This window comes from Erinaceus europaeus, chromosome 7 (assembly GCF_950295315.1).
Source record: "Erinaceus europaeus chromosome 7, mEriEur2.1, whole genome shotgun sequence".
Classification (NCBI taxonomy): Eukaryota; Metazoa; Chordata; class Mammalia; order Eulipotyphla; family Erinaceidae; genus Erinaceus; species Erinaceus europaeus.
In genome coordinates this window covers 1,506,232-1,531,815 of record NC_080168.1, presented here as the reverse complement: position 1 = coordinate 1,531,815, position 25,584 = coordinate 1,506,232, and the positions used below count along the sequence as shown (strand labels likewise).

The 25,584-nt window shown below is 66.0% G+C and overlaps 2 protein-coding genes across 4 annotated transcripts; one reads left to right on the top strand and one right to left on the bottom strand.

Annotated features, from left to right (window-relative positions):
* Positions 1 to 409: 409 nt before the first annotated feature.
* PPP1R7 (protein phosphatase 1 regulatory subunit 7) lies at positions 410 to 9,316 on the bottom strand. 2 transcript variants are annotated; one of them, XM_060193620.1, is made up of 10 exons: positions 9,222 to 9,316; positions 7,518 to 7,646; positions 2,904 to 2,956; positions 2,473 to 2,538; positions 2,216 to 2,346; positions 1,968 to 2,130; positions 1,696 to 1,812; positions 1,309 to 1,413; positions 984 to 1,070; positions 410 to 816 (listed from the first exon to the last, which is right to left on the bottom strand). In XM_060193620.1, exons 1-10 carry the CDS (start codon positions 9,265 to 9,267, stop codon positions 640 to 642), a joined length of 1,074 nt encoding a protein of 357 aa, XP_060049603.1. In that variant the 5' UTR covers positions 9,268 to 9,316; the 3' UTR covers positions 410 to 639. The 2 variants fall into 2 exon arrangements, with proteins under 2 accessions (XP_060049603.1, XP_060049604.1); XM_060193621.1 differs by lacking the exon at positions 1,696 to 1,812.
* A 214-nt stretch (positions 9,317 to 9,530) lies between these two features.
* On the top strand, positions 9,531 to 24,643 carry PASK (PAS domain containing serine/threonine kinase). Of its 2 annotated transcripts, none has more exons than XM_060193607.1 (18): positions 9,531 to 9,908; positions 12,172 to 12,367; positions 13,004 to 13,227; positions 14,239 to 14,409; positions 15,475 to 15,615; positions 16,296 to 16,430; positions 16,594 to 16,845; positions 17,769 to 17,919; positions 18,188 to 18,332; positions 18,815 to 19,704; positions 20,577 to 20,704; positions 20,858 to 21,025; positions 21,632 to 21,757; positions 21,842 to 21,976; positions 22,881 to 23,080; positions 23,172 to 23,305; positions 23,950 to 24,096; positions 24,250 to 24,643. In XM_060193607.1, the coding sequence occupies exons 2-18, from the start codon at positions 12,184 to 12,186 to the stop codon at positions 24,468 to 24,470; spliced, it is 3,552 nt and encodes a 1,183-aa protein (XP_060049590.1). In that variant the 5' UTR covers positions 9,531 to 9,908; positions 12,172 to 12,183; the 3' UTR covers positions 24,471 to 24,643. The 2 variants fall into 2 exon arrangements, with proteins under 2 accessions (XP_060049590.1, XP_007532077.2); XM_007532015.2 differs by having other exon boundaries at positions 20,577 to 20,734.
* Positions 24,644 to 25,584: the final 941 nt, after the last annotated feature.

Below are 25,584 nucleotides of genomic sequence, written 5' to 3'. Positions count from 1 at the left end.
GACTCTGGACAGGAGCAGTGAGGGCGAGGGCGCGGGAGTGGCGGTCTCCAGGTCTCCAGGTCTCCAGGTCTCCAGTGCAGGGTGGCGCTGCTCCTGGGAGCTGGGGGTGGGCCCGGCCTCTGGACGCTCCACCACCAGCCGGCTCCTCACACAGCTTTATTCTGCGCGCTCGCCACACACACACACACACACACACAAATGCACACACATGCACAAATACACACACATGCACGCACACACACAAACACGCGCACGCACACGCACGCACGCACACACGTTTCCCTTTTTGTCGGGCGAGGCTGCATCAGACTGCTGCTTCACCATCTGTGCTGCTCCCTGTGGCCATGCCGGGCTCGTACCCAAGGCCCCACTGAGCACGGTAAAACAGCACGCTACCTACTGAGCCACGTCCCGGCCTGTTGGTTCTTTTAATGGGTGTGATTTTTACAGCCTGGTGTGAAGGGGCCAAGGGAGCAGGGGCCCGGCTGCGAGGCCTGGGTGCCCGGGTCCCCTCCTGAGGGCCGTCTCCCCGCAGGACGCGGCTGGGTGGGCAGTGAGGGGCGGCGGCTGGTGACCACCCCCGAAGGGGCCCCGCACGCACCCCCGCTGCGGCCGCTGGGTCCGAGGTCCCCAGGGGGCTCAGAAGCGCACAAAGGTGGCGTCGATCTGCCGCACGGAGGGCAGCGCCAGCACGATCTTGCGCCGGTACTGCGGGTCCTTCTGCAGCGGGTTCCGCTCCAGGTAGACCGTCTCCAGGCGTGCCGCGCCCTTCAGCTCGTCCAGGTCACCCCAGCTGTCCAGGAGGTTGTCATTCATCTGGGGACGTGTGGGGGCACCTGCGTGAGCACGCGGAGCCGCGCGTGTGACGCGGGAAACCCCGTGATCCCCGTGCTCCACACCGGGCGCCCCACGGGCCGCCTGAGCCGGAAGCCCCACCTGTGGGCGCGGGTGGCTGGGGAGCCGGTGATGCTGGGCGCACTTACCCAGAACTCCTGCAGCTCCGTGAGGTGGCTGATGTTCTCGATCTTCCTGATCCTGTTGGCTGCGATGTCCAGCATGGTGAGCTTGTTCTGGAAGAGGAGGGAGGGGCCTGAGGTGGGGTCTGCACAGCTCTGGCGTCTAGGAGAGCGGTGCCGGCACGGGGGCGCCTGGGTGCGGGGAGCTGGGCGGTGGGGCCGGGCAGGGGTAGGGCCCTGGGCAGTTGGGTGGTGGCCTGGAGAGGGGACAGCTGCTCAAGTCCCTCAGGAGAGCCGGTTCTGCCTCCACGCGGTCACCCGCTACCCCCTCCCACCCCGCCCCGCGCCTCACGTTGTTCTCCAGGCCCTCGATGACCTCGATGCCGTTGTGGCTGAGGTACAGCTCCCGCAGGTTCACCAGGCTCTGCAGACCCTCCATCTTGGTCAGCCGGTTGCTCTGTGAGGACAGAGATGGTCAGTGCTGAGCCGAGGAGGGACACCACGTCTTCAGAGTCCCGCAGGGCCCCGAGACACGCCTGAGGCTCTGAGGCCACCGTTGCCCGCGTGAGGAGGGATGACGACCGAGGGCCAGTCACAGCCGTGACTGGAAGCTGCCTACATGGCTCACCAGCTCTGCCCGCCACCCAGGACCTGCCAGGGCCCCCCCCCCACATGTTCCCGGGCGTAGGGGGAGCTTGTGGGCGGGGGCTGGGGTCCGGGGTGACTCCAAGCAGGGCACCTGCATGCTGAGGACGGTCAGGTTGGTGAGCGCGTCCATGTTCTGCAGCTTTGTGATCTTGTTCTTCCCCAGAAACAAGCTCTCCAGGCTGCCCAGTGCGTCCAGGTTCTCGATGGCCTGGAGTGGGGGGAGGGCTGGATGGGCGGGCACTGAGCCCGGGACCCCCGCCCCTCACAGGAACCTTCCAAAGGAGCCCTGGTCTGGACTCCAACCGCCCCCTGCATGGCTGGGCCGCCAGCCACCCACAGGCCCCGGGGCGCTGAGCCCCCTACCCGGATGCGGTTGGAGCCCAGCTCCAGCATCTGCAGTTCCTGTAAGCTGCTCAAGTTCTCGATTTTGCTGATTTTGTTGTTGACCAAGAAGAGTTTTTTCAGCCGCGTCAGCTTGTCGATCCCCTCGATGGTTCGCAGCAGGTTAAAAGAAATATCTAGGATCCTGGGGACAAGCCATTTCCTCGGTGAGGAGCGCTAGTGCCAGGCCGGCAGGGGCTCGCGGGAGGCGGGTGCGGGCTGCCACTCACTCCAGCTCAGCCAGCGCCTCCAGGTTCTCGATCTTGCGGATCTGGTTGTCGTAGAGGTCCAGCTCGCGCAGGCCTTGCAGCGCCTCCAGGTTCTCGATGCACTTGATGAGGTTCTGCCGCAGGCACAGCGTCTGGGGACATGGGCCGGGCAGGGGCGGTGATGGGTGGGCCGGGCCAGGGGCCCCGCGGTGGCCGTGTGGAGGGCGCCTGCTCCCACGAGGGGCTGAGGGCCGAGCTGGGCCCCCCTGCCTGCTCACCTTGACCTTCCTCAGCACCTCGAAGCCCTCGATCTTCCTGATACGGTAGTGGTTCAGGTCCACGTCCTGAAACGGGGGCAGGGCTGAGGGCCAGGCCACGGGAAGGAGAGGCCTGGCAGGCGCATGAGCCCAGGGCTGGCTGTGAGCCTCCCTGAGGTCACACAGAGGACGGGCTCTCAAAGTGGGGCGTGCTGCCCTCCACCAGCTCCCCTGCTGCCGGGGCCCCTCAGCCCAGGTGTGGGGATGGCCAGTGCTGGCCCCTGGCTGGGAACCCTGCTCACTGCAGAGCCCGTTCATGCTCTCCGTGTTTCTCTGCCATGGGGGTGAGGGTAAGCGGAGGGGGGGACACAAGGACCGGTCCGCACAGAGGAAGGTTGCGGCTTGTCTGGGGAGGTCACTCGGGTCCCTGCACCTTTGGTTGGTGGCATTACCTCGGCATCTCTGTCCAGGCTGATGGTGTCCATGTCCACGGGTGGCTCCTGCCCTGCAAGAGGGGGCAGCTCAGTGACCCCGAGAGGCGGTCAGCACGGGACGGGGGGAGAGAAGACCGCCAATGCCGCGGCTCAGTGACCCCAGAGGCGGTCAGCACGGGAGGGGGAGAGAAGGCCGCCAATGCCGCGGCTCAGTGACCCCAGAGGCGGTCAGCACGGGAGGGGGAGAGAAGGCCGCCAATGCCGCGGCTCAGTGACCCGAGAGGTGGTCAGCACGGGAGGGGGAGAGAAGGCCGCCAATGCCGCGGCTCAGTGACCCGAGAGGCGGTCAGCACGGGAGGGGGAGAGAAGGCCACCAATGCCGCGGCTCAGTGACCCGAGAGGCGGTCAGCACGGGAGGGGAGAGAAGGCCGCCAATGCCGCGGCTCAGTGACCCCGAGAGGCGGTCAGCACGGGACGGGGGGAGAGAAGGCTGCCAATGCCGCGGCTCAGTGACCCGAGAGGCGGTCAGCACGGGACGGGGGGAGAGAAGGCCGCCAATGCCGCGGCTCAGTGACCCCGAGAGGCGGTCAGCACGGGAGGGGGAGAGAAGGCCGCCAATGCCGCGGCTCAGTGACCCGAGAGGTGGTCAGCACGGGAGGGGGAGAGAAGGCCGCCAATGCCGCGGCTCAGTGACCCGAGAGGCGGTCAGCACGGGAGGGGGAGAGAAGGCCGCCAATGCCGTGGCTCAGTGACCCAAGAGGCGGTCAGCACGGGAGGGGGAGAGAAGGCCGCCAATGCCGCGGCTCAGTGACCCGAGAGGCGGTCAGCACGGGAGGGGGAGAGAAGGCCGCCAATGCCGCGGCTCAGTGACCCGAGAGGCGGTCAGCACGGGAGGGGGAGAGAAGGCCGCCAATGCCGTGGCTCAGTGACCCGAGAGGCGGTCAGCACGGGAGGGGGAGAGAAGGCCGCCAATGCCGCGGCTCAGTGACCCGAGAGGCGGTCAGCACGGGACGGGGGGAGAGAAGGCCGCCAATGCCGCGGCTCAGTGACCCGAGAGGCGGTCAGCACGGGACGGGGGGAGAGAAGGCTGCCAATGCCGCGGCTCAGTGACCCGAGAGGCGGTCAGCACGGGACGGGGGGAGAGAAGGCCGCCAATGCCGCGGCTCAGTGACCCGAGAGGCGGTCAGCACGGGACGGGGGGAGAGAAGGCCGCCAATGCCGCGGCTCAGTGACCCGAGAGGCGGTCAGCACGGGACGGGGGGAGAGAAGGCTGCCAATGCTGCGGCTCAGTGACCCGAGAGGCAGTCAGCACGGGAGGGGGAGAGAAGGCCGCCAATGCCGCGGCTCAGTGACCCCGAGAGGCGGTCAGCACGGGACGGGGGGAGAGAAGGCCGCCAATGCCGCGGCTCAGTGACCCGAGAGGCGGTCAGCACGGGATGGGGGGAGAGAAGGCCGCCAATGCCGCGGCTCAGTGACCCCGAGAGGCGGTCAGCACGGGAGGGGGAGAGAAGGCCGCCAATGCCGCGGCTCAGTGACCCTGAGAGGCGGTCAGCACGGGAGGGGAGAGAAGGCCGCCAATGCCGTGGCTCAGCTCAGATCTGACCCCTGCAGGCAGCCTGGCCACGCAGACCTTGGGCTCACTGTCAGGTCACTCGGGGATGTCAGGACTTGCCCTTCAGGAAAGCCCTGGAGAGAGGCTGGGGGTCTCCCTGCCAAGAGCACAGCGTGGAGGGTGGGAGTGCACTGGCCTCCCACGGGGGACGCATGGACGGCACCCTGCTGGCCTCCTCACTCCTGGCAGGTCCGGCAGCAGTGTCTCTAGGACTGGATGTGGGGGCTGCTTTCTTCCTGGGGGGCCGTGTCTTCCCTGCCGCTGGCCTACCTGGCCGGGGTGCCCAAGGGTGCCCCTCCTGTGGCCGCCGGTCAGGACTCCAGAGGAGCTGCAGAGCTGGGCGCCGGAGAAGCACCACCCTACCCCCCAGCTGTGGGCCTTTGCTCCCTGAGACAGTGCGTCTGGGAGTCCCGCTGCACCACAGCTGGGCCCGCTCAGTCACCGGGCCTCACACTCAAGGGCTCCATCTGTAAGAGACCCCGCCTGGGTGGCCCACGTGTCGCTCTGTCAGAGGCCAGGGCGCCGGACAGCTCCGGGGGGAGACGCAGGTTGCGGAGAGTGCCGGCGTCTCCAGGGACGGAGATGTTTCTCCGGTGACAAAGCCCAGAGCTCTCTGTCGGCCAGCAGTCCGGGAGAGGCCAGGTTCAGTCCAGCTGATCTGCCGGCTTGGGCCCAGGTCCCACTCGGGCACTGGCTCAGGAGTGAGGGTCATGCCCGCCTCTGGCGGCTCTGAGACAGGTGGGGCAGCACTGAACACGCCACACCACCCACAGGGCCTCCGCAGACTCGCTCTGAAGTTCCTCAGCACATGGGGAGGCGTCCTGTGCTGTCCTCCTCCTGCTTGAAGTGGGGTTGCTATGGTTACCAGGCATCTTCACCGAGAGCACCGTGACATTTGGCGGATCATTTGGCGGATCAGTCTTCTTAGTGACTTCTGGTTTGGTGATGAGGGTTCCACAATGCCTCAAGCCCACACGCCACAGAAGCCCCACAACCCAGAGGACAGTGTGGTGAGTGAAACGCCGGGCTCTCCGGTACGAGGTCCTGGTTTTGATTCCCGGTGTCTCTTGTGCCAGGGTGGCGTTCTAGTCCTCTCTCCCTCTTTAAACATGTTTGAGGGAGACAGCGTAACAGTTACACACACAAAAGAAACTTCCGACCTGAGGCTATGAGGTCCCAGGGTCAATCCCTTGCACCACCACAGACCGTAGCTCAGCAGGGCTCTGGTAAAAACCCAACAAATAAGCCTTTAAAAAAACAACAACAACAAAACAGGAAAAAGGAAAGGAGAGAACTCGAGAGACCCACTGTGCCGAGACTCCCGGCCAGCAGGACCCCGCGGTGTGCTGTCTCTCCTAAGTGAGCCAGCCATGAATTCTCACCAGAGCTTTAACAGCAGAGGGGCAGGGAGCCCCCAGCACTGGAGAGGGCTTGGATCATGGCTGGGGCTGGTGCAAAAGCCACACTCTGGCCTGATCTCAACTAGTTTTGCTTCTGGCTGTTACTCACAGACAACAGAAGGCCGTGAGGAGAAGTGACAGGCCCACTGTCCAAAGCCCGCACACCAGAGCACCAAGGACGGAGGCAGCCCGGACATGACGAGTGTTAGCGAGAGCGTCTGTGAGCACTCAGGCTGCCGAGGCAGGAAATAACCGCTGAGCTGGCAGCCTCAGGCTTTCCTCTGGCAGGGCTTTCTTTTTAAGACAGTTTATTTATTTATGAGGGAGGCGAGAAGGCAGAGGAAGAGAGAGAAGCAGAGCATTGCTCTGGCATGTGACACTGGGAATTGGATTTGGGACTTCAAGATTGAGAGTCCAGTGTTTTACCCACTGCGGCCAGCCCCAGGTCCCAAGCTGTGCTTTCCGGACACACAGCTGATGAGGAAGCACCTCACTCTGCCCAGCACGGTAGGACCAACCATCGTCTGAGCGCTGGTCAGCTCTGGCTGTTGAGGGAGGGACCGAGACTGGAGGGCCCTGTGTAATGCGCCGAGCCGACCCTAGTTTCTTTCGTTTTAAAAACTGTTGGAGTTATTCTTATTGCTGTTGTTGTTGATGTCGTCGTTGTTGGATGGGACAGAGAGAAACGGAGAGAGGAGGGGAAGACAGAGAGGGGGAGAGAAAGACAGACACCTGCAGACCTGCTTCACCGCCTGGGAAGCGACTCCCCTGTGTTGTTGCGGCGGTCTGGTGTCGGGCTGCACCGCGGAGAAGAGAGCGGACGTCCAGAGCAAAGGGGTACACAGATCTTTATTATAGGATGGGGGGGGAGGTTTGGTTCAGACCACGTGGAGCCAGCCAGCAATGGCCGACCACGGGGGGAGAGCAGGGAGCGAGACCTCAGAGAGGGAGAGCCGAGAGCCCAGAGAGAGAGAAGGGAGGGGTGAGGGGGCTTTTTATTGGGCGACAACCAGGGGTGACGTGTAGGGCCAGGATTGGTTGAAAGGGGGCACTCTAGGATTTAGCGGGGCATAGGAAAACCTGGGGGCGGAGCCAGGATTGGTTGAAAGGGGGCACTCTAGGATTTAGCGGAGCATAGAAAAACCTGGGGGCGGAGACTGCATCAGAATAAGTCCTCAGCAACACCCCTGCAGGTGGGGAGCCGGGGGCTCGAACCGGGATCCTTACACCGGTCCTTGCGCTTTGCGCCGCCTGCGCTTAACCCACCGCGCCACCGCCCGACTCCCAGCCCCTAGTTTCTAAGTGTGTGTCCTTGAGAGAGAGAAAGAAGGGAGAGAAACTACAGCACTGCTCCCACAGTGCTGTCCCCAGTGTGCACACGTGGTGCTGGGGCTTGAACCCAGGGTGGTCTCCTGTATGGGAGGGCGCGCACTCCACCCACGAGCTCTGGCTTCTTACGGTGGCAGGACAGCTACGGGTGGGGCTGGGAAAACCTCAGCCTGGCTACAGCGCAGCTCCCAGCAAGGCGGCCTCAGCCCACCCAGGGCCTCCCAGGCATCAGCCAAAGAAGCCACCCAAAGCGGGCCAGGGGCCTGCTGTCACAGCCCTGGTGCCTCCTACCTTCGGGGTTCTCCTCCCTCGGCTCCTCGCCGTCCTTCAGGCTCTGCTGGCTCAGCTCGGCCACCAGGGTGCAGCCCTGCCGCTTCCCCTCCTCGTCGCCTGATTCTTCGGATTCCACCCGCCTGTCAACTGAACCCACACGTCCGTCGGTGAGAAGTCACATTCCCTTCTGGGGACCCACCAGGGTGCAAGACAGACTGGCCTCCAGCCGTAAGCCAGGGACTCCTGCGGCCTGGGAGAGGGGCCGAGTGCTAGGCTCTCAAGCGTGAGGTCCCAAGTTTGACCCCTGGCATCACAGGTGTCAGGATGAACGGTGCTCTGGCTCTCTCGGTCTTCCTCCCGTAAAGAGTCTTCAGTGTAAATAAGTAAATAACAACAACAACAGACCGAAGGAGACCCCCCCCCATCAGAACCAGTTGCTGAGTCCGGTTCAATGAACACGTCTGTGTTCTGGGCAGCTGAGTGGAAGGCGGGCTGGGGTGGAATGGAGGCCCGTGTGCACCAAGGTGGGATGCACTGTCCTACCCTCGAGGAACGTGTGTGTGTGTGGGGGTTCTGAGCACCCCACGTGTCCACTCGGGCCTGCAGTCCCCAGGAAGGGAACACTGTAACCCCGTACCCCCCATACCTCCGTCCTCGTCCCACCAAGTAAACCAGCCAGGTCCACAGGCCCATGCCCTGAAAAAAAACCCGAAACTAACTCAAGGCAGATGCTGTGCAGGGAGGCTTTGCTAAGGGGGTGGAGGGGGGCACGGTACCCCACAGACACACTGCCCAGGTCAGCACACGGGGCCGCCAGCTTCACGCTGAAAGGCCGGCCGGGCGTCCTGCTTCCACCCCACTCTCCACGCCACCTGGGAGTCTGCCTGCGGGTGAACTGATGCTGGTGGGACTCCCCGGCTACGGCTCAGCTCACGGGGAGTGCCAGGAAGGGCGGCGAGCTGGGCGCACTGACTGTGGGTCACCTCCCCGTCCCCCCCAGAGGCACACGGTGCCTGGAGGCCAGTGTGGTCGAGCCCGGGGTCAGGAGGGCTGAGCCTCCCCGCCACGACCACCGTGGGACCTGGGACTCCATCCTGCAAGACGGGGTGTCTGAGACAGCTGTGCTGTGCTCACCGAGCGCGACACCCGGCCCCGAGAGGATGATGTGGTCCAGGGTCGGCCCCGGAGACCTGGCGGTTCTGGAGGACGCTGGAGGGCTGGGTGGCTGCATGGATGGCAGCGGGGAGAGGGGGCTGCCACCGCCCGGGCCGCAGGAGGTGGGCGAGGTGACAGGGGGAGGAGGAGCACAACGGGCCCGGCCTGGCCTCGCCCACCGGGGCCTCGGGTCTCCATCCTGAGCAGGGCTGTCAAAGGCTCCCCCCGCAGCCCCCGGAGCGCCGGCCGGCTGCACATGTACACACCCGCCATCGCAGCCCGTCCTGCCCCCCCCGGCCCCGGCCCCGGCCCCGGCCCCGGCCCCGGCCCCGGCCCCGGCGAGTGTGGGGAGCAGGCTCCCTGCACGTGCAGGCGAGGGAGCTGGGCCCCAGGCCCCCGGCCGGTGCTCGGCCGCAAGTTCGCTCCCCAGACCCTCCGCCTTCCGGGGGCCGCCTCGCAGACCGCCTCGGCGTTTCCGGGAGCCGCCAGAAGTTGGGGACTAGATCCACTGGACCCCCTCTGCAGTGCTGTCCCCGCTCCCTCGGCCCTGCCGCCGCCCCCGCTCACCCTCCATCATCTCCTGCGTCGGCTGCGGGCTCTGCTCCGCCGCCATGTTGGTTGCTTTTCCCTTTCCGCAATCTGTTGCTCCCCGGCCGCGCAGCCAATCAGGGCCGCCGGTTCGGGGCGCTCCTGGCCAATGGCATCTCGGGGCAGGGGCGGAACTTCCGGTGAGTCAGTGCGCCTCCGGTGCTCCATGGGAGTTGTAGTTTGCCGAGGAGGGCGCTCCGGCGCTCCGACAGCCTCGCCTCCCAGGGAGGTAATAGGGGGTGCAGCCCGGGCCAGCGGGGCGGGGGGCTAGGCCTGCCGCGTCTAGCCTGCGCCCGGTGTGAGCTCTCACGCTCGGACCGGGGAGCGCCGGGGGTCCGGGCCGGAGAAACCGGCTTCCACCTCGCCGCCGCCGCCGCTCTTTTGTCTGCTCCCGTGTGCCGTAGAGGGAGGCGGGCGCGTCCCTAGCAACCGTTAGGCGGGCGGGCGGAGAGTCCCGCCTCCGGAAACCAGGCATTGGTCCGTGCCGCCTGTCCATCGGCGAGTGGCGCGTAGCGATTGGCTGGAGTGGAAGCCTGCCGGCTCGCTCCCGGCGGCGGGAAAGCGCGGTGGGACCCTCGGCCGGCCAGCCTGTGCCGGACAGCGGCTGCCAGCCCCAGGGACCCTCCGGCCTGACCTGGATTTCCGCGTCCTGCCTGGAGCCCGCAGGTGACCCCGATGGTCCTCCTGGTCCCTCAACCGATCCTGACTGTCCTCATGTTCCCCCACCTGACCCTGCTCACCTGCCCCCTACCTGACCCTGATGACCCGCTCCCACCTGACCCCGCTGACCCGCCACCCCACCTGACCCCGCTGACCTGCCCCCACCTGACCCCGCTGACCTGCCCCCACCTGACCCCACTGACCTGCCCCCACCTGACCCCTCTGACCTGCCCCCCCACCTGACCCCGCTGACCTGCCCCCACCTGACCCCGCTGACCTGCCCCCACCTGACCCCGCTGACCTGCCCCCACCTGACCCCACTGACCTGCCCCCACCTGACCCCGCTGACCTGCCCCCCCACCTGACCCCGCTGACCTGCCCCCACCTGACCTCGCTGACCTGCCCCCACCTGACCCTGCTGACCTGCCCCCACCTGACCCCGCTGACCTGCCCCCTACCTGACCCTGATGACCCGCTCCCACCTGACCCCGCTGACCCGCCCCCCCACCTGACCCCGCTGACCTGCCCCCACCTGACCCCGCTGACCTGCCCCCACCTGACCCCGCTGACCTGCCCCCCCACCTGATCCCGCTGACCTGCCCCCACCTGACCCCGCTGACCTGCCCCCCCACCTGACCCCGCTGACCTGACCCCCCACCTGACCCCGCTGACCTGCCCCCACCTGACCCCACTGACCTGCCCCCACCTGACCCCGCTGACCTGCCCCCACCTGACCCCGCTGACCTGCCCCCACCTGACCCCGCTGACCTGCCCCCCCACCTGACCCCGCTGACCTGCCCCCACCTGACCCCGCTGACCTGCCCCCCCACCTGACCCCGCTGACCTGCCCCCACCTGACCTCGCTGACCTGCCCCCACCTGACCCTGCTGACCTGCCCCCACCTGACCCCGCTGACCTGCCCCCTACCTGACCCTGATGACCCGCTCCCACCTGACCCCGCTGACCCGCCCCCCCACCTGACCCCGCTGACCTGCCCCCACCTGACCCCGCTGACCTGCCCCCACCTGACCCCGCTGACCTGCCCCCCCACCTGATCCCGCTGACCTGCCCCCACCTGACCCCGCTGACCTGCCCCCCCACCTGACCCCGCTGACCTGACCCCCCACCTGACCCCGCTGACCTGCCCCCACCTGACCCCACTGACCTGCCCCCACCTGACCCCGCTGACCTGCCCCCACCTGACCCCGCTGACCTGCCCCCACCTGACCCCGCTGACCTGCCCCCCCACCTGACCCCGCTGACCTGCCCCCACCTGACCCCGCTGACCTGCCCCCCCACCTGACCCCGCTGACCTGCCCCCACCTGACCTCGCTGACCTGCCCCCACCTGACCCTGCTGACCTGCCCCCACCTGACCCCGCTGACCTGCCCCCTACCTGACCCTGATGACCCGCTCCCACCTGACCCCGCTGACCCGCCCCCCCACCTGACCCCGCTGACCTGCCCCCACCTGACCCCGCTGACCTGCCCCCACCTGACCCCGCTGACCTGCCCCCCCACCTGATCCCGCTGACCTGCCCCCACCTGACCCCGCTGACCTGCCCCCCCACCTGACCCCGCTGACCTGACCCCCCACCTGACCCCGCTGACCTGCCCCCACCTGACCCCACTGACCTGCCCCCACCTGACCCCGCTGACCTGCCCCCACCTGACCCCGCTGACCTGCCCCCACCTGACCCCGCTGACCTGCCCCCCCACCTGACCCCGCTGACCTGCCCCCACCTGACCTCGCTGACCTGCCCCCACCTGACCCCGCTGACCTGCCCCCCCACCTGACCCCGCTGACCTGCCCCCACCTGACCCCACTGACCTGCCCCCACCTGACCTCGCTGACCTGCCCCCACCTGACCCCACTGACCTGCCCCCCCAGCCTGAGCTCACATCTCACCATGGTCCTGCCTGAAGGTTTGGGGGACTGACCCTGAGCTGGGGGGGTTGCAGCCTATAGTGTGTGGTGCCCTGCTCGGGCAGGTCATGAGGGCCACCAGAGAGGACACTGGGGGTGTGTGGACTTGCCCTCTCCCTACCTGCCTTCAAGGCTGTCTTGGCCTCACCCACTGCCGACTTGGGGTGACGCAGTGGCCTCTGGGGACCTGGGTGCGGGAAGGACCAGGCGGGTCCTGGCACCTCGTCCCTCTCTGTTCCGCCCTCTCACCTCTGCCACAGCCTGGGACCTGCCTGTGTGTGTGCCTGGGGCCGCAGGTGGGTGGGCAGGGCTGTGGGGCCTGATGTGGCCACCTGTCCCCCAGGTGCCCGGCACCATGGAGGCCCAGACCATGCCAGTCTGGGATGAAGAGCCATCAAGCCTGCACCCCTGCTCCCCGCCCCTCGGTCTGCAGATGCCCGCCATGTCGGAGCCCAGCACGTCCCTGCCCTCGGCCCACAGACACCTGAGCAGGAGGAAGGGGCTCTCCAAACTCTGCCAGAGCAGGATGACGCTCTCCGGTACCCCCGCCCGCCCCACCGTGACTCCCCCTGCCTGGGCACTTGAAAGTCCCTGGGTGGGAGTCGGGCAGTAGCGCAGCAGGTTAAGCGCACGTGGCGCACAGCACAAGGACCGGCGTAAGGATCCCGGTTCGAGCCCCCGGCTCCCCACCTGCAGGGGAGTCGCTTCACGGGCGGTGAAGCAGGTCTGCAGGTGTCTGTCTTTCTCTCCCCCTCTCTGTCTTCCTCTCCTCTCTCCGTTTCTCTCTGTCCTATCCAACAATGATGACAACAGCGATAACAACTACAACAATATAAAACAACAAGGGCAACAAAAGGGAAAATAAATAAATATAAAAAGTAAATTAAAAGGTATTAAAAAAGAAAGTCCCCGGGCAAAGCTGCTGAGAATGTGGAGGAGTGCACCCATGAGCACACCACGCAGAAGGACCGAGGTTCAAGCCCCCCTTCCCCCTGCAGGAGGAGGGAAGCTCCCTGCCGGTGAAGCAGGGCTGTAGGTGTCTCTGTCTCTCACTAACTCCCCTCCCATCGCCTTCTCTACCCGATAAAAAGAGCTGGGGACTGTTTGGGTCTGTGGGTGCGCTGTGCCCAGGTGCCCTTGTGCCCCCCCCACACACACACGGCTCCTGTCTGCAGGAGACCGCTGGAGCTCCTACTGCCTGTCGTCCTTGGCGGCCCAGAACATCTGCGGGGGCACCTTGCTGTGCCCGGCGGCCGAGCAGGAGCCCAGCTCCCTGGGCAGCACCTCCTGCTGCTCCCTGCTGCGCCGCCTGTCCCTGGGCTACTCGGCGCCTCTGCTGCCCGCCCCCGTGGCCAACCCCAACAAGGCCGTGTTCACAGTGGATGCCAGAACCACAGAGGTGGGCTGGGGGCTGGGGGCTGGGGGCTGGGGACGGACGGGGTTGCCTTTGTGGGGATGGGAGGGTGGCATAGCATCGGCAAGCAGCCTGGCTGTACCAGCTCTGGGCCTCGGCACACGACCTTGGCCCAGGTGCAGGGTGGGGGCCGGGGCAGCCCCCGGGAGCTCGTGTGCGGGCAGGTCCTGAGAGTGAAGCTGGGTGCAGGGGCTTGGGCTGTGGGCCCTGGGTGTGAGGACTGCTGGCTCGCCTCCCTGGCCCAGCGTTAAAGTCACACCTCGTCCCATGGATGAGAGAGAGGCTGCATGGAGCCTCTTCCCGTTGTCCACGGTGCTGACATGTGGTGCTGGGGCTTGAACCCGGGCCTCAGACACTGTAAGACACGTGCTTGACCCCTGAGCTAGGTCCCGGTTCTTGGACACATGCCTGTGGATTTCGGTCACTAGGGAGCCCAAAGTGTGTTGTGTGGGCGTGCAGGTGGCCCTGTGGCCTGTGTCCCAGGCTCCCGTGGGGTGCCATTTGTCTTCCCGGCCCTCGCCAGATGCCATGATACAGTCTGGGCACCGCTGTGGGGCCCACAGCCCTGAGTGGTGTGCGTGGAGGCTCTGGCTGGCCGGCTTGGGGACCCTCCGCCCCCACACAGAAATTGAGAGAGGAGGAGGAGGTAGAGAGGGAGAGAGACCCCTGCAGCCCTGCTTCACCAGTCGTGAAGCTTCCCCCTGCAGGTGGGGACCGGGGGCTTGAACCTGGGTCCTTCACTTGGTAACGTGTGTGCTTAGCCGGGTACCCCTGCCTGGCCCCTCTAGAGAATTCTATGGCTGGTGCCCCGGGGAGAGTTTTGGGTTTCAGAGTTTGGGTGTTAGGCACGCGGGTGGCCTGGCCCAGGAAGTGCTTGTCCCCCTGGTGAGGGCATCCCCGCTGAGGCCCACCGATGCCAGGTTGCTGGGACGTACGGGCCGAGCCCAGGCACCGTGTGCTTTCCTGCTTCCCTCACCCTCCTGCTCTGTGCCCCAGATCCTGGTTGCCAACGACAGGGCGTGCCGACTCCTGGGGCACAGCAGCCGCAGCCTCATCGGCCAGAGGCTCACACGCTTCTTCCTGAAGCCGGACGCGGCAGTGGTGCGGGCCCTGAGCGAGGAGCACGTGGAGGCCGACGGGCGCGCCGCCGTGGTCTTTGGCACCGTGGTGAGTGTGTGGGGCTGAGATGGGGCCACGGGACGGGGCGACGGGCAGAGGGCGCTGGTCTGCCCCACCGTGGGAGGCCAGGGGTGCGTGTGCACTGGCCTCCCGGGCACCAGTGAGACGGCGCCGGCCTCGCCCGGGGTGCCTGCCCCAGACGCCCCTGTGGCATGTGTGTGGGGGGCTGAGGCGGCTATTTTTTGCATCCCCCAGGGTTATGGCTGGACTGTGTGTTGACACTACAAACTCCTCTGTTCCCAGTAGCCATTTTCTCCTTTTTCTCCTTTTATTAGATGTGACAGAAATTGAGAGAGGAGGGGGAGATAGAGAGAAAGAGAGACATCTGCAGACCTGCTTTACCACCTGGGAAACGCCTCCCCAGCAGCTGGGGAAGGAGGCTTAACCCGCGGTCCTGCCCTTGGGTGCCCCGACTGGGTGCCCCACCTCCCGGCTCTTCTGGAAGATACTGTGCAGCAAAGGACCCTGGAGCTCTGCATGTGGCACTGCCAGGCAACACCCCCCCCACACACTTCTTTTTTTCTCCACTTTAAAAAAAAATGTTTATTTATTCCTTTTGTTGCCTTGTTTTATCGTCATAGTTATTATTGCTGTTGTTGTTGGATAGCACAAAGAGAAATAGAGGAGGGGAAACGGGGAGAGAGAGACAGACCCCTACAGACCTGCTTCACCGCCTGTGAAGTGACCCCCTGAAGGTGGGGAGCTGGGGGCTCGAACCGGCATCCTCCCGTCGGTCCCCTTGCTTTGCGCCACCTGCGCTTAACCTGCCACGCTACCACTTGGCTCCCCCCACTTCTTTTTTTCTATAGAGCTGGGAAGAGGGGGCATGGGGGAGAGGGGCGACAGAGGAGAGATACCCCAGTCCTGCTCCACCACTTGGTTCCCCCAGTGGGGTTTCCCGTGCTGTTCCCATGTGGTGCTGGGGCTCAAACCCAGGGCCAGGAGCAGAGTGAGACCTGCCTCACTCCAGAGGCACATCACGGTGCGTCCCTGCTGTCCCTTGGGCGACACCGAGGTGCACGGGACCCTCCTGCTGACCCGAGTGTCCGGCAGGTGGACATCCTGGGGCGAGACGGAGAGAAGGTCCCGGTGTCTGTGTGGATGAGGCGGTTGCGGCAGGAGCGGCGGGCGTGCTGCGTGGTGGTGCTGGAGCCCGTGGAGCGCCTGGCCGCCTGGGCCGCCTTTCAACAGGACGTGAGTGGCCCCGCCCTCCTGCCGATACCCTGTCCCTCTGTCCTCTCCATGTCCCTCGGCCCTGCCCTCCTTTTCCCAAGGTGTCACCTGTGTCCCTTGGCCCCGCCCTTCTGGTCCCAACATCCCCCCCCACCCCGTCTGTGTCTCGGCCCTGCCCTCCTGCTCCCAGCACCCCCATCCCCACACTGCCTCCTGTCCCTCACTTCTGCCTCTTTCCTGCACACCCTTCTCCCCACCACATCCCCTCTTCCTGCTCCCATGCGGCTAGGGCTAGGTGTCTCGCTGTAGTGCCGCTGCTGCCCACACCCTGTGCCTCCTGTTCCCACCCCCAGCCCCCAGCTTTGGGCAGGGCTTCTGCAGGCCGTCCCGCTGTTCTGCACCTTATGCCAGGGAGCCCTGTCCCTCTTGCCCGCCCTGCCCCCCCCCCATAGCCCCTGGCCACTCTGCACGCCCTATGCCCTGGGGCTCCTGCCTCAATGTCCTCTCCTGAGGGCGGGCCTGTAGCCGGGGTCCTTGGAGGGCTGTGGACAGGCCAACAGAGGCAGCACTTGGGAGCGTACTGTGTGAGCAAGGCTTTGGGGGCACCCAGCTCTGACGCTCGAGGCCTGATCCCGCCCTGGGGGGGTGGCCTGCAGCGGGCAGGTGGCCTGAGGGCTGGACTCAGTGCCATGTGTCTGCAGGGCACCATCGTGAACTGTGACACCCTCTTTGCTCACCTGCACGGCTATACAAGCACAGAAGAGGTGGCCGGCCAGCCTGTCACGCACCTCATCCCGTCCCTGCAGCTGCCCCCCGATGGGGGTACCATCCCCCAGGTAGGACCCTGGGACCACCCTGCCCACGGCACCTCTCCAGGGCCTGTGAGTCCCGAGGTGAAGGTGGGGCGGGCTGGGGGCCCCTGCTTTGGGGAGGACCTGGCGGTGGGTGGCTGGGTTCCAGCGCGGGGCTCCAGCGCGGACTGTCCATCCGTCCCTCTAGGAGCTGCGCATCCAGAGGTCCGTGGGAAGGGCCCGTGACGGTACCACCTTCCCGCTGAGCCTGAAGCTCAAGGCCGGTGGCTGTGAGGGCCAGGATGGTGGCGCCCCTGAGGGCGGCTTCTCGGCGTCCATCTGGGTGTTCTCCACTATCAGCGGGCTGCTCACCCTGCTGCCCGACGGCACCATCTATGGCATCAACCACAGCTTCGCCCTCACACTTTTTGGTTACGGGGGCAGCGAGCTCCTGGGCAAGGTGGGCAGTGGGCAGCCTCCTGGAGGTGGCAGTGGGCAGCCTCCTGTTAGGGCCGTCACAGAGTGTCCTTGTTCCCTGCACCTTTCTCTCTCTCTCTCTCTCTCTTTTTACCAGAGCACTGCTCAGCTCTGGCTTATGGTGGCGCTCTTTATGTAACCATTATGCTATCTACCTCCACCCCGTGCACCTTTCAGTCAACTCCCCACTATTCCTGGAAGGGGCCAGGACCCAGGCTGGGAGGAGGTCCCCCAGCCCCGTCCCTCCCCTGTACCCTTGTGAAACCCTGACCCCTCTCCTCACCCTACCTGGTCTGTTCTGTGCTTGTGTGAAGTCTGGTCACAGTCAGGGGCCGATGGCGGGGGGGGGAGGGGTTGTGCATTTCCACCCTGGAGCACCCATCCCCCCTTAGCTGCCCCACATCCTAGGCATTGGAAACTGCCCACCCCCCCCCCCCCCCCCGCCAGTCCCCTAAGCCCTCCGTGGCTCCTGGGAAGCAGACAGAGGAAGGGGGTTTCTGAGTGGTGGATGGTGGATGGGGGGCCTGGGTCCTAGGGCAGGTGCTCCCTGGTTTCCTCTGTATCCTGGGCCTGGTTCCCGCTCCTCTGGGCCACCACCCATCTCCTGTGTCACTGGCCAGGCTGACCCCAGGCCCAGGGATGCAGCCAGGCGCCAGTTCTCTAACCAGAACACAGGCACATGGAGCCAGGACACGCACAGAGCCAAGCTCCACTTGGGCCTGTCAGGGACAAGGCGGTGCCAGTTCTAGGACGGGGGTGTGAGGTGTTTGGCTGTCTGTGCAGGCAGTCGGGGTGCTGGCCCTGGCCCTGGGCACCACGGGGCACCAGCTCCCCGTCGTGGTCATCTCTTCCCTGGGGCCTGGGGCCTGGGGCCAAGCCCTCCCCAGCCTGCCGTCTGCCTTCCAGAACATCACCTTCCTGATCCCCGGCTTCTATCGCTACATGGACCTCACGCAAGATGGCTCCCTGATGCTGCCCGAGCCGCCTGGCGGCCACCAGAATGGGCCAGCGTCCACGGAGCCCCCTGTTGGCTGGAGTCTGGCAGACATGGCCGAAGGTGAGGCCGCCTCCTCTTACCTTCCATGTCCTTATCTGCCACGGGCTGCTCTGGCCTGAGCACGCCCCCGAGGCTCTGGGGTTGGCAAGGATGGCACCCCAGGAGCAGGGACCCGCAGGTGCAGGGATGTGGGCTGAGGCTGTGGGACCAGCCCTCCTTCGCGCCTCTGTCCCTCCGCAGATGAGCTGGAATGGCCATGGCCCAGATCTGCCCCTCACGCCTTGGGTCTGGGGAGGGACAGACACCTTCCTCTGCATCTCCCTGCTAGGCCTGGGGGACGGCGTCGTGCTTGCCGGGGACCCCCTCCTGCTGCATGACGACACCCAGACGTCTTCGAGAAGCCAGGAGGTGGTGAAGCACACGGACACTGGGGGCGGCCACCCCAGGTCTCCGCCCTCGTCACCCGCACTGGGGTGAGTGCTCCCTCCAGGGTACTGGGTCCCCAAGGCTTGGCCTGTCCCCACCCCGTCCTCAAGGCTGGACTCCAGGCTGTCTGCCCGAGGACCCTGAGCGCTCAGCTCGGAGGACAGAGGTACCGAGCATTGGCAGAAGCTGTGCGGGGCTTCTCATCGCTGAGCCTGGTGATCTGTGTGTCACTGTCCTGACACCCCATGGGCTCCCAGTGCCACTCTCGGGACGGGGACGCTGACCGCCAAGTTGTCTTTGCCAGCTGTGTCCTAGCTTAGTGTCGTGCGCCAGGTAGAAGGCTGCCCCCCTCCGCCCCCGCCAGTGGGGTCCCCTGGCTGACCAGTGACTGCTGGTGGGACTCCCTGGGGGAGACTGAGGCTGCCATGCACCCCCTCTGTCCAGCTCCTGGCTCCTTGCTGTGGCCTCAGCCCGGGGACCCACACCAGCACCCCTCTTCCCCCAGAGTAACCGCCTCCCTCACCCCCAGGGTACACAGCAGCCCCGGAGGGGGACATGCAGTCCAGGACAGACCATTGGCCGAGGACCCTCGGAGTGTTCCGGAGGGTAACCTAGCAGCCTGGAGTGAAAGGACTTTGCCTGCTGGCCACCAGGACCTTCCGGAAGGGACCTGGCCAACCCAAAGCCCACGGGCTGTGCCCGGCGTCCAGCCGCGGGCTGTCTCGGCAGAAGGTGCCAAAGGTGCCCAGCAGCGCCTTCTGGAAGGAAGCGGGTCTGAACGGGCCGGCACGAAGCCCCTCGCACCCAGGGCCGGTGCTGCAGATGCAGATGGGGCCGGGGGCCGCAGAGCCGGTGCGCCTGATTTCCCCGGCAGGGACCAGGAGCCGCCGTGGGCCGGGGAGGACTTCCACAGCACCCACGGGACAGACCCCTCCTCCCGGGATCCGGACAGCGGGGACCTCCTGCAGGCCACCCGCTCATGCAGCTCCTCTGCCTGCTACGCGCTGGCCACGGACCTCCCGGGTGTGCCCGACCCCGCGCTGCAACGCCCGCCTGGCGCCAGCCCCTTCCCCTGGGACCTCGGCCTCAACCAGCGCACCCGGCACCTGGCCCATGCCCCCACTGAGCCAGGGGGCTCCCGGTCCCCGTCCCCGTCCCCGTCCCCGTCCCCAGTCGACTACTGCCTGGATGAGCGGGAGCTGCTGCTGCTGGCTGGCACCTGTGGACACCTGGGCGCGGCCTGGCGCTTCTGCAGCCGGGGGCTGGACGGGGCCTCCGAGAGCCGGGCCACGGGGCAGGACCTTCAGGTGACCTCCACGCCCGTCAGAGGGGACAGTCTGGCCCCCACGGACCCCCCCTGTGAGATCCAGGAAGGCACCTTTCTGGGTAGCTGCTGCCACCGAGACGGATCCCAACTGAGTGCGTCCCCGTGGCGGGGGGCAGGACCCGGCTGAGTGTGTCCCTGTGTGTGTGTGGGGGGGGGGGGCAGGACCCGGCTGAGTGTGTCCCTGTGTGTGTGGGGGGCAGGACCCAGCTGAGTGTGTCCCTGTGTGTGTGTGTGTGGGGGGCTCCCAGCTGAGTGTGTCTTCATCCCGTGCATTGGTGAGGGTCACACGGGCTCACCGCCCCCACCCGATCACAGCTGTGGCACTGGGGTGTCTCACAGGTTGTGTTTCCTCCCTGTCCCCCAGTCTTTTCAGTGACCTGGAAATCGGGGTCTGGGTGCCAGGTCCCTGGGCCACTGTACCCTCTGCCCCTTGACCCTTTTGCTCCCTGACCCCTTGAGCCCCCAGAACCCCTGTAGTAGGTGGCTGCCTTGGGGGCCTCTGGTGGGGGGGCAGAGTCCCATCTTGGGGTGCATGTTGCAGGCCTCTACAGGGTGGGGGTCGGGTCAGACCCCAACCCCCCCGGGGGGTGACAGGCTCTCCCTGACTCAGCAGAGACCCCTGCTGTGACCCCCCCAAGAGCCCTGTGTGTTGTGGACAGTGGAGTGCACACACTTGGGCCTCATGCGCTAGGCATGACCTGCCTCAGTGCACACGTGTGCACCTGTGAGTCAGTGTCACTGGCGTGTGCAGAGATACACGTATGTGCTGTGCAGAAATGCCCTGTGCCTCGTGTGCCCCATCTCAGCCCCTCTCTGCCACCCTGCTGTGGCACTCAGAGCTGAGCCAAGTTGGCCTCACCGGTCCCCCCTGCCCATTGCCCCTCTTCCTGCCCTCTGCCCCTGCCCTGTCCTGGCCCTGCCCGCTGTCCCTGCTGCCCTCACAGGCCTGGCCCTCTGCCCCCAGGTGTGCAGTTTGAGGTGCGCCGGGTGGAGCTGCAGGGCACAGCCCCCCTCTTCTGCTGCTGGCTGGTCAAGGAACTTCTGCACGGCCACCGCCTGCTGCTGGCCAGCCTGCCCGGCTCCTCCCACTCTGTGAGCGAGCAGCCCGCTGGCCCGGGCGAGGTGGGTGTGGACCCCTGCGTCTTGGCTGCCACACTCCCCTGCCAGTGGCCATGCGGGACCCCTCTCCTGGTGTCCTTCCTCGAAGTGGCCAGAGCCTCACGGCCATCTTCCCGGCCTTGACAGGTGCTCCGGGCCAAGCCCTGGTCTGAGGAGGCCCCGAAGGCGGCAGAACTGGAAGGGCTGGCGGCCTGTGAGGGGCCCTACAGTGTGCGCTACAGCACGCTCAGCCCGCTGGGCAGTGGTGCCTTTGGCTTCGTGTGGACGGCGCTGGACAAGGAGGACAACAGGGAGGTGTGTGGCTGCCCGTCCCTGGCTGGCACCTGCCCAGGGCCTTGGACACCTGCTGGGTCCTTCTGGCCTCCAAGGTCGTGGCCGTCTGTCTTCACTGCCCCCCCCCCCCGACTCCCGTGCTGTGGGGTTCGGTTCTGGCTTCCTTCAGCTCGCCCAGGCCACCTTTGCCGCCAGCTCTGGCTCCTTCCTCTTCCCCTGGAGCGACCTGTAGAGCCAGGGGACCCACAGCGGGCTGACAGGTACCCCACCCGGCCATGGACCTGCTACCTTTTGTTTGCAGGTGGCCTCACTGTACTGCCCCCTCCCCCAGTTTTGCTGATGGACGTTTCTTTGCTGCTGTCTGCAGCCCAGAGAGCGCAGGCCCTAGCACCCTGTCCTCCTTATCCGCTGCCAGGTGTCCCTTGCTGGGCGTGTCTGCTCCCCCAGGTGCCCCACTGGCCCCGGCCCTGTGTGTGCCCGGGCCTCCGCCTTGCTGCCTGTCTGGTCCTGGGTGTGCCCGGGGCTCTAAGGCCATCTCTTGCTTGTGCCCATGGCTGGGGCTGGGGACCCTGTGCCTGGCCAAGGTGTGCGAGGAGCGACCGCAGTGCCCGTCCCCGTCCCCGGCAGGTGGTGGTGAAGTTTATCAAGAAGGAGAAGGTCCTGGAGGACTGCTGGGTGCAGGACCCCCAGCTGGGGAGAGTCACGCTGGAGATCGCCATCCTCTCCCGGGTGGAGCACGCCAACATCATCAAGGTGGGGCTGGGCCGGCCTGCGGGAGCTGCTGGCGCGGGCGGCTCTGGAGGCGCCTGGGCTCAGCTGCCGCCTGTCTCCTGCCAGGTGCTGGACGTCTTCGAGAACCAGGGCTTCTTCCAGCTGGTGATGGAGAAACACGGCTCTGGCCTGGACCTCTTTTCCTTCATCGACCACCACCCCTGCCTGGACGAGCCCCTGGCCAGCTACATCTTCCGCCAGGTGAGGCCAGGCCCCGCCCGCGACGACGCTGCCCCTGCTGGGAGCGGGCCTGGCCTTCGGGCTCAGGTTGTGTGTGTGTGTGTGGGGGGGTTGCTCTTGTGTGCCTCGCCGCCCCCACCCTCCCTCTCTCCGTGGAACCCTCTGTCTTTGGAGTTGTGAGGTCATGCTCACAGGAGGCCCTGGGTCTGAGAAAAAGAGCGAGGGCTCTAGTGTGGGGAGGAGGGCTGGCAGTAAGGGCCGGGCAGGGAGGCTTTCTACTGCGAAGTGTGTTCTTGCCCATGCGACGGGTGTGCTCCCAGGCCCAGCGTGCTGTCTCCCTGTCCTTCCGTCCCAGTACTCTTGGCTAGGGGATATTGTTGTGGAGGGCCAATGGCCCCCAAGGCTGGCCGGAGTGCAGACTCTGCCCGAGAGCCAGGGGTGACCGTCGGACCCCAGCCACCACCTGACTGTGGCCTCACCTCTCGGCCCCTCCCTCGGACTTCACTTTGTTAGATCTTTCCTGCTTGTGAGAGGCTGCCATGGCACCACCTCCTTGTCCTGGGGGATCAACCTGAAACCTCCTTTCCTTTCCGCCCAGTGTCACCGGGGACCCCGGGCTCACACATCCGGGCTCCCGGCCCGACTGTCCCTCAGGGCTGACAATCTCAGCCTGTAAGCAGGGGGCGGCCTGGCCCTGAGCCGAGTGTCCAGGGAGATGCTCACTCAGTATCCCCACCTACCTGGAGCAGTGGCCCCGGATGTGGCTAGGCTGAATCGAGGTCAGGGTGTGAGTCCTGCCTCACATGCCCCTCCCTGGCCACTGAGCCCCGTCTGCATATTCCTGGAGAGAGGGAGAGAGAGAGGGAGCAGAGCAGCCCCTGCTCTCTTGCCTGCCCACCCGACCTGGGCCCCGTCCACCCCGCAGCTGGTGTCGGCGGTGGGCTACCTGCGCTCCCAGGGCATCCTCCACCGCGACATCAAGGACGAGAACATCGTCATCGCCGAGGACTTCAGCATCAAGCTCATCGACTTCGGCTCGGCCGCCTACCTGGAGCGCGGGAAGCTCTTTTACACCTTCTGCGGCACCGTGGAGTACTGTGCGCCCGAGGTGCTCGTGGGAAACCCGTAAGCAGCGTCTCTGCCTCTGCCCTCCTCCCGCCGGGGCTCCCGGGGCCACACCTCGGCCCCACGCCCCACGCCCCACGCCCGCCTGCAGTTACAGGGGGCCCGAGCTGGAGATGTGGTCGCTGGGCGTCACGCTGTACACGCTGGTCTTCGAGGAGAACCCCTTCTGCGAGCTGGAGGAGACCATGGAGGCGGCCATCAACCCCCCGCACCTGGTGTCAGCAGGTGAGCCCCACACCTGGAGGTTGAAACCCCCCCACACACGCACACCTGGAAGGGAGCCCAGTCCCGGAGGGGGGACCCTCTGTGCTGCGGGCTCTCTCCTCGTGCCCACCCCCTCCCTTGACCTGAAGGGAAGGACCGTCTGAAGATGAGCATCGGGGCCCAGTGCCCCCTGGTCCAGGATCACGCGGAGTCAGTTCCCTCCTGAGGCTGGGCAGCGAGACCATACCTGGGTCGGAATCCCTGGCTCTGGGGACGGCTGCGGTGGGGGCAGCTCCCTCGCTCCCCAGAGCCCTTGTTGGAGGGGCAGCTGAACGGACCCCTCAGGGTGGGTCCTGGGAGCCCCAGTAGCTGAGCGCTGAAGCATGAGTGTTCCCTCCCTCCACTGTGTCCTGAACCTGGAGGCTGGGCGGGGCCCCGCGGGGGGGGGGGTTAGTTCCTGATGCGGGGCCTCCCACAGAGCCCCCCCCCCACACCTAGCACCATCACACAGGTGAGCTTGGGGCTGGCGCTGCCCCCCACCCTGGCTGCTGCCCGGCTCTTGGGGCTCCTCCGGGGAGCTGGCCTACCTCCTGGGGGCCTCTCCCGCCCGGCCCTGGGTGCTTCCTTGGGTGCTGAACCTCATGGGGTCCTGGCTCCGTCCCCAGACCTCATGGACCTCGTGTCTGGCCTGCTGCAGCCCATCCCTGAGCAGCGCATCACCCTGGAGAGGCTGGTGGCCCACCCCTGGGTGACGCAGCCTGTGAACCTGGCAGACTACACCTGGGACCAGGTGTACCGCGTGCATCGGCCGGGTAAGCTGCCCCTCACCCCTGTGCTGTCTTGGGGGCCAGTGGGGGGGGCTCCTGGGTGTGGGCCAGGGCCAGAGAGGGGCCCCAGGGCCCGGGGAAGACTGGCTTGGAGCCCCGTGTTCCTAGCACGTGGTCTGACAGCTGTTTCCTCTCCAGGCAGTGGAGTGCTGTCCCCTGTGAGTCCAGACAGGCCCCCCAGCGAGCTGGCGCAGACACTGGAGGCAGGGGGCAGCCCCTGGCCCTCAGGGAGCCCCGAGTTCCGCCGCCTGCCCCCACACAGTCCAGAAGCCAGCACTCCCAAGTCCCCTGCCTGGAGACACCGCCAGTCCCCAGGACCCGTGCCCCGGTTCCCTCCTGCAGACGTGACGTCACTGTAAGCTGTCAGACGCAGCGTGGGCTTCACGGTGGGTTCAGCCCAGACTCTCGAAGGGGGCTGCCCTTGCGAGCTCTGCAGAAGATGCTTGTCACCTTCACCCTGGGCTGCCCCAGTGGCCACACTGCCTCAGTGTTGACGACCTCTCGTTTCCAGATTAAAGGACTTTGCTAGTGAGCTAATGGGACTGAATCCTCCCAGTGCCCAGTGCCCAGTGCCGGGCAGAAACCCATTTCTCCATGCCCCCCACATCTGCTCAAGCAGTGGGCCCTGCCATGGTAGCCCAAGGCTCAGAAGCCAGTCTAAGGGAGGGTGGGCCTCTGGGTGCTGCTCTTTGTGCTGGGTGGGCTTCCCCAATGCCGCAGACACCCTGCAGCTTTTCCCCGGGCCAGACAGCTGTCTCAGCACCGAGAACCTTCTCCTTTGCCCGAGAACCTTCTCCTCCCAGAGTGAGACTCCCTCCTGTCGCCTGTCCCCTCGCACCTCGGACACTCGGCTGGAGCCTGCGGCCCTCGTCTTGTCTCGCTTTGGAATCCACAGCCAGCATCTGGCCTCCTCAGGCCTGGTGTTCTGTTTTCCCATTTTCCCTCCTCCGGTCGATGCTGCTGTGAGGGCCTGTCTGGGGCCAGGGCCACAGCGTGTCCACCAGGGCAGCTTCCAGCCTGGGTCTGAGGCAGCTGCAATGTGGTCCCTCTGCTCTGCCCTTCCAGGCACGTGGAGCCCAGTCTCCAGCTTGTGTGGGAGGCAGCGCTGAGTGTGGGGTGTGTGTATGCGTGTGGTGGGTGGGAGTGAGGATCCTAGTAGCCCAGTGCCAGCCCCTTCCCCAGGCCACTCACTGCTGTCTCTTCCAGAGCTGGGGGCCAGGCGGCCCGAGTCTGGGTGCTCAGCTCCCCACAGCTGGGATGCTGGTGACACTGTGCTCTCCCTTCAGGGGGTGATACTTGGGGACCACAGGCTGTTGAGGCTGGACTTCAGGAGGCAGGGCTCAAAGTGCGCAGCGCCTGGAGTGCCGTCTGCTCTTTAGGACTCCTTGTGTTCTAAGAGACCTTTTCTTACTTTATTTTATTTATTTCCACCAAAGCATCGCTCAACTCTGGCTTACGGTGGCGTTGGAGACT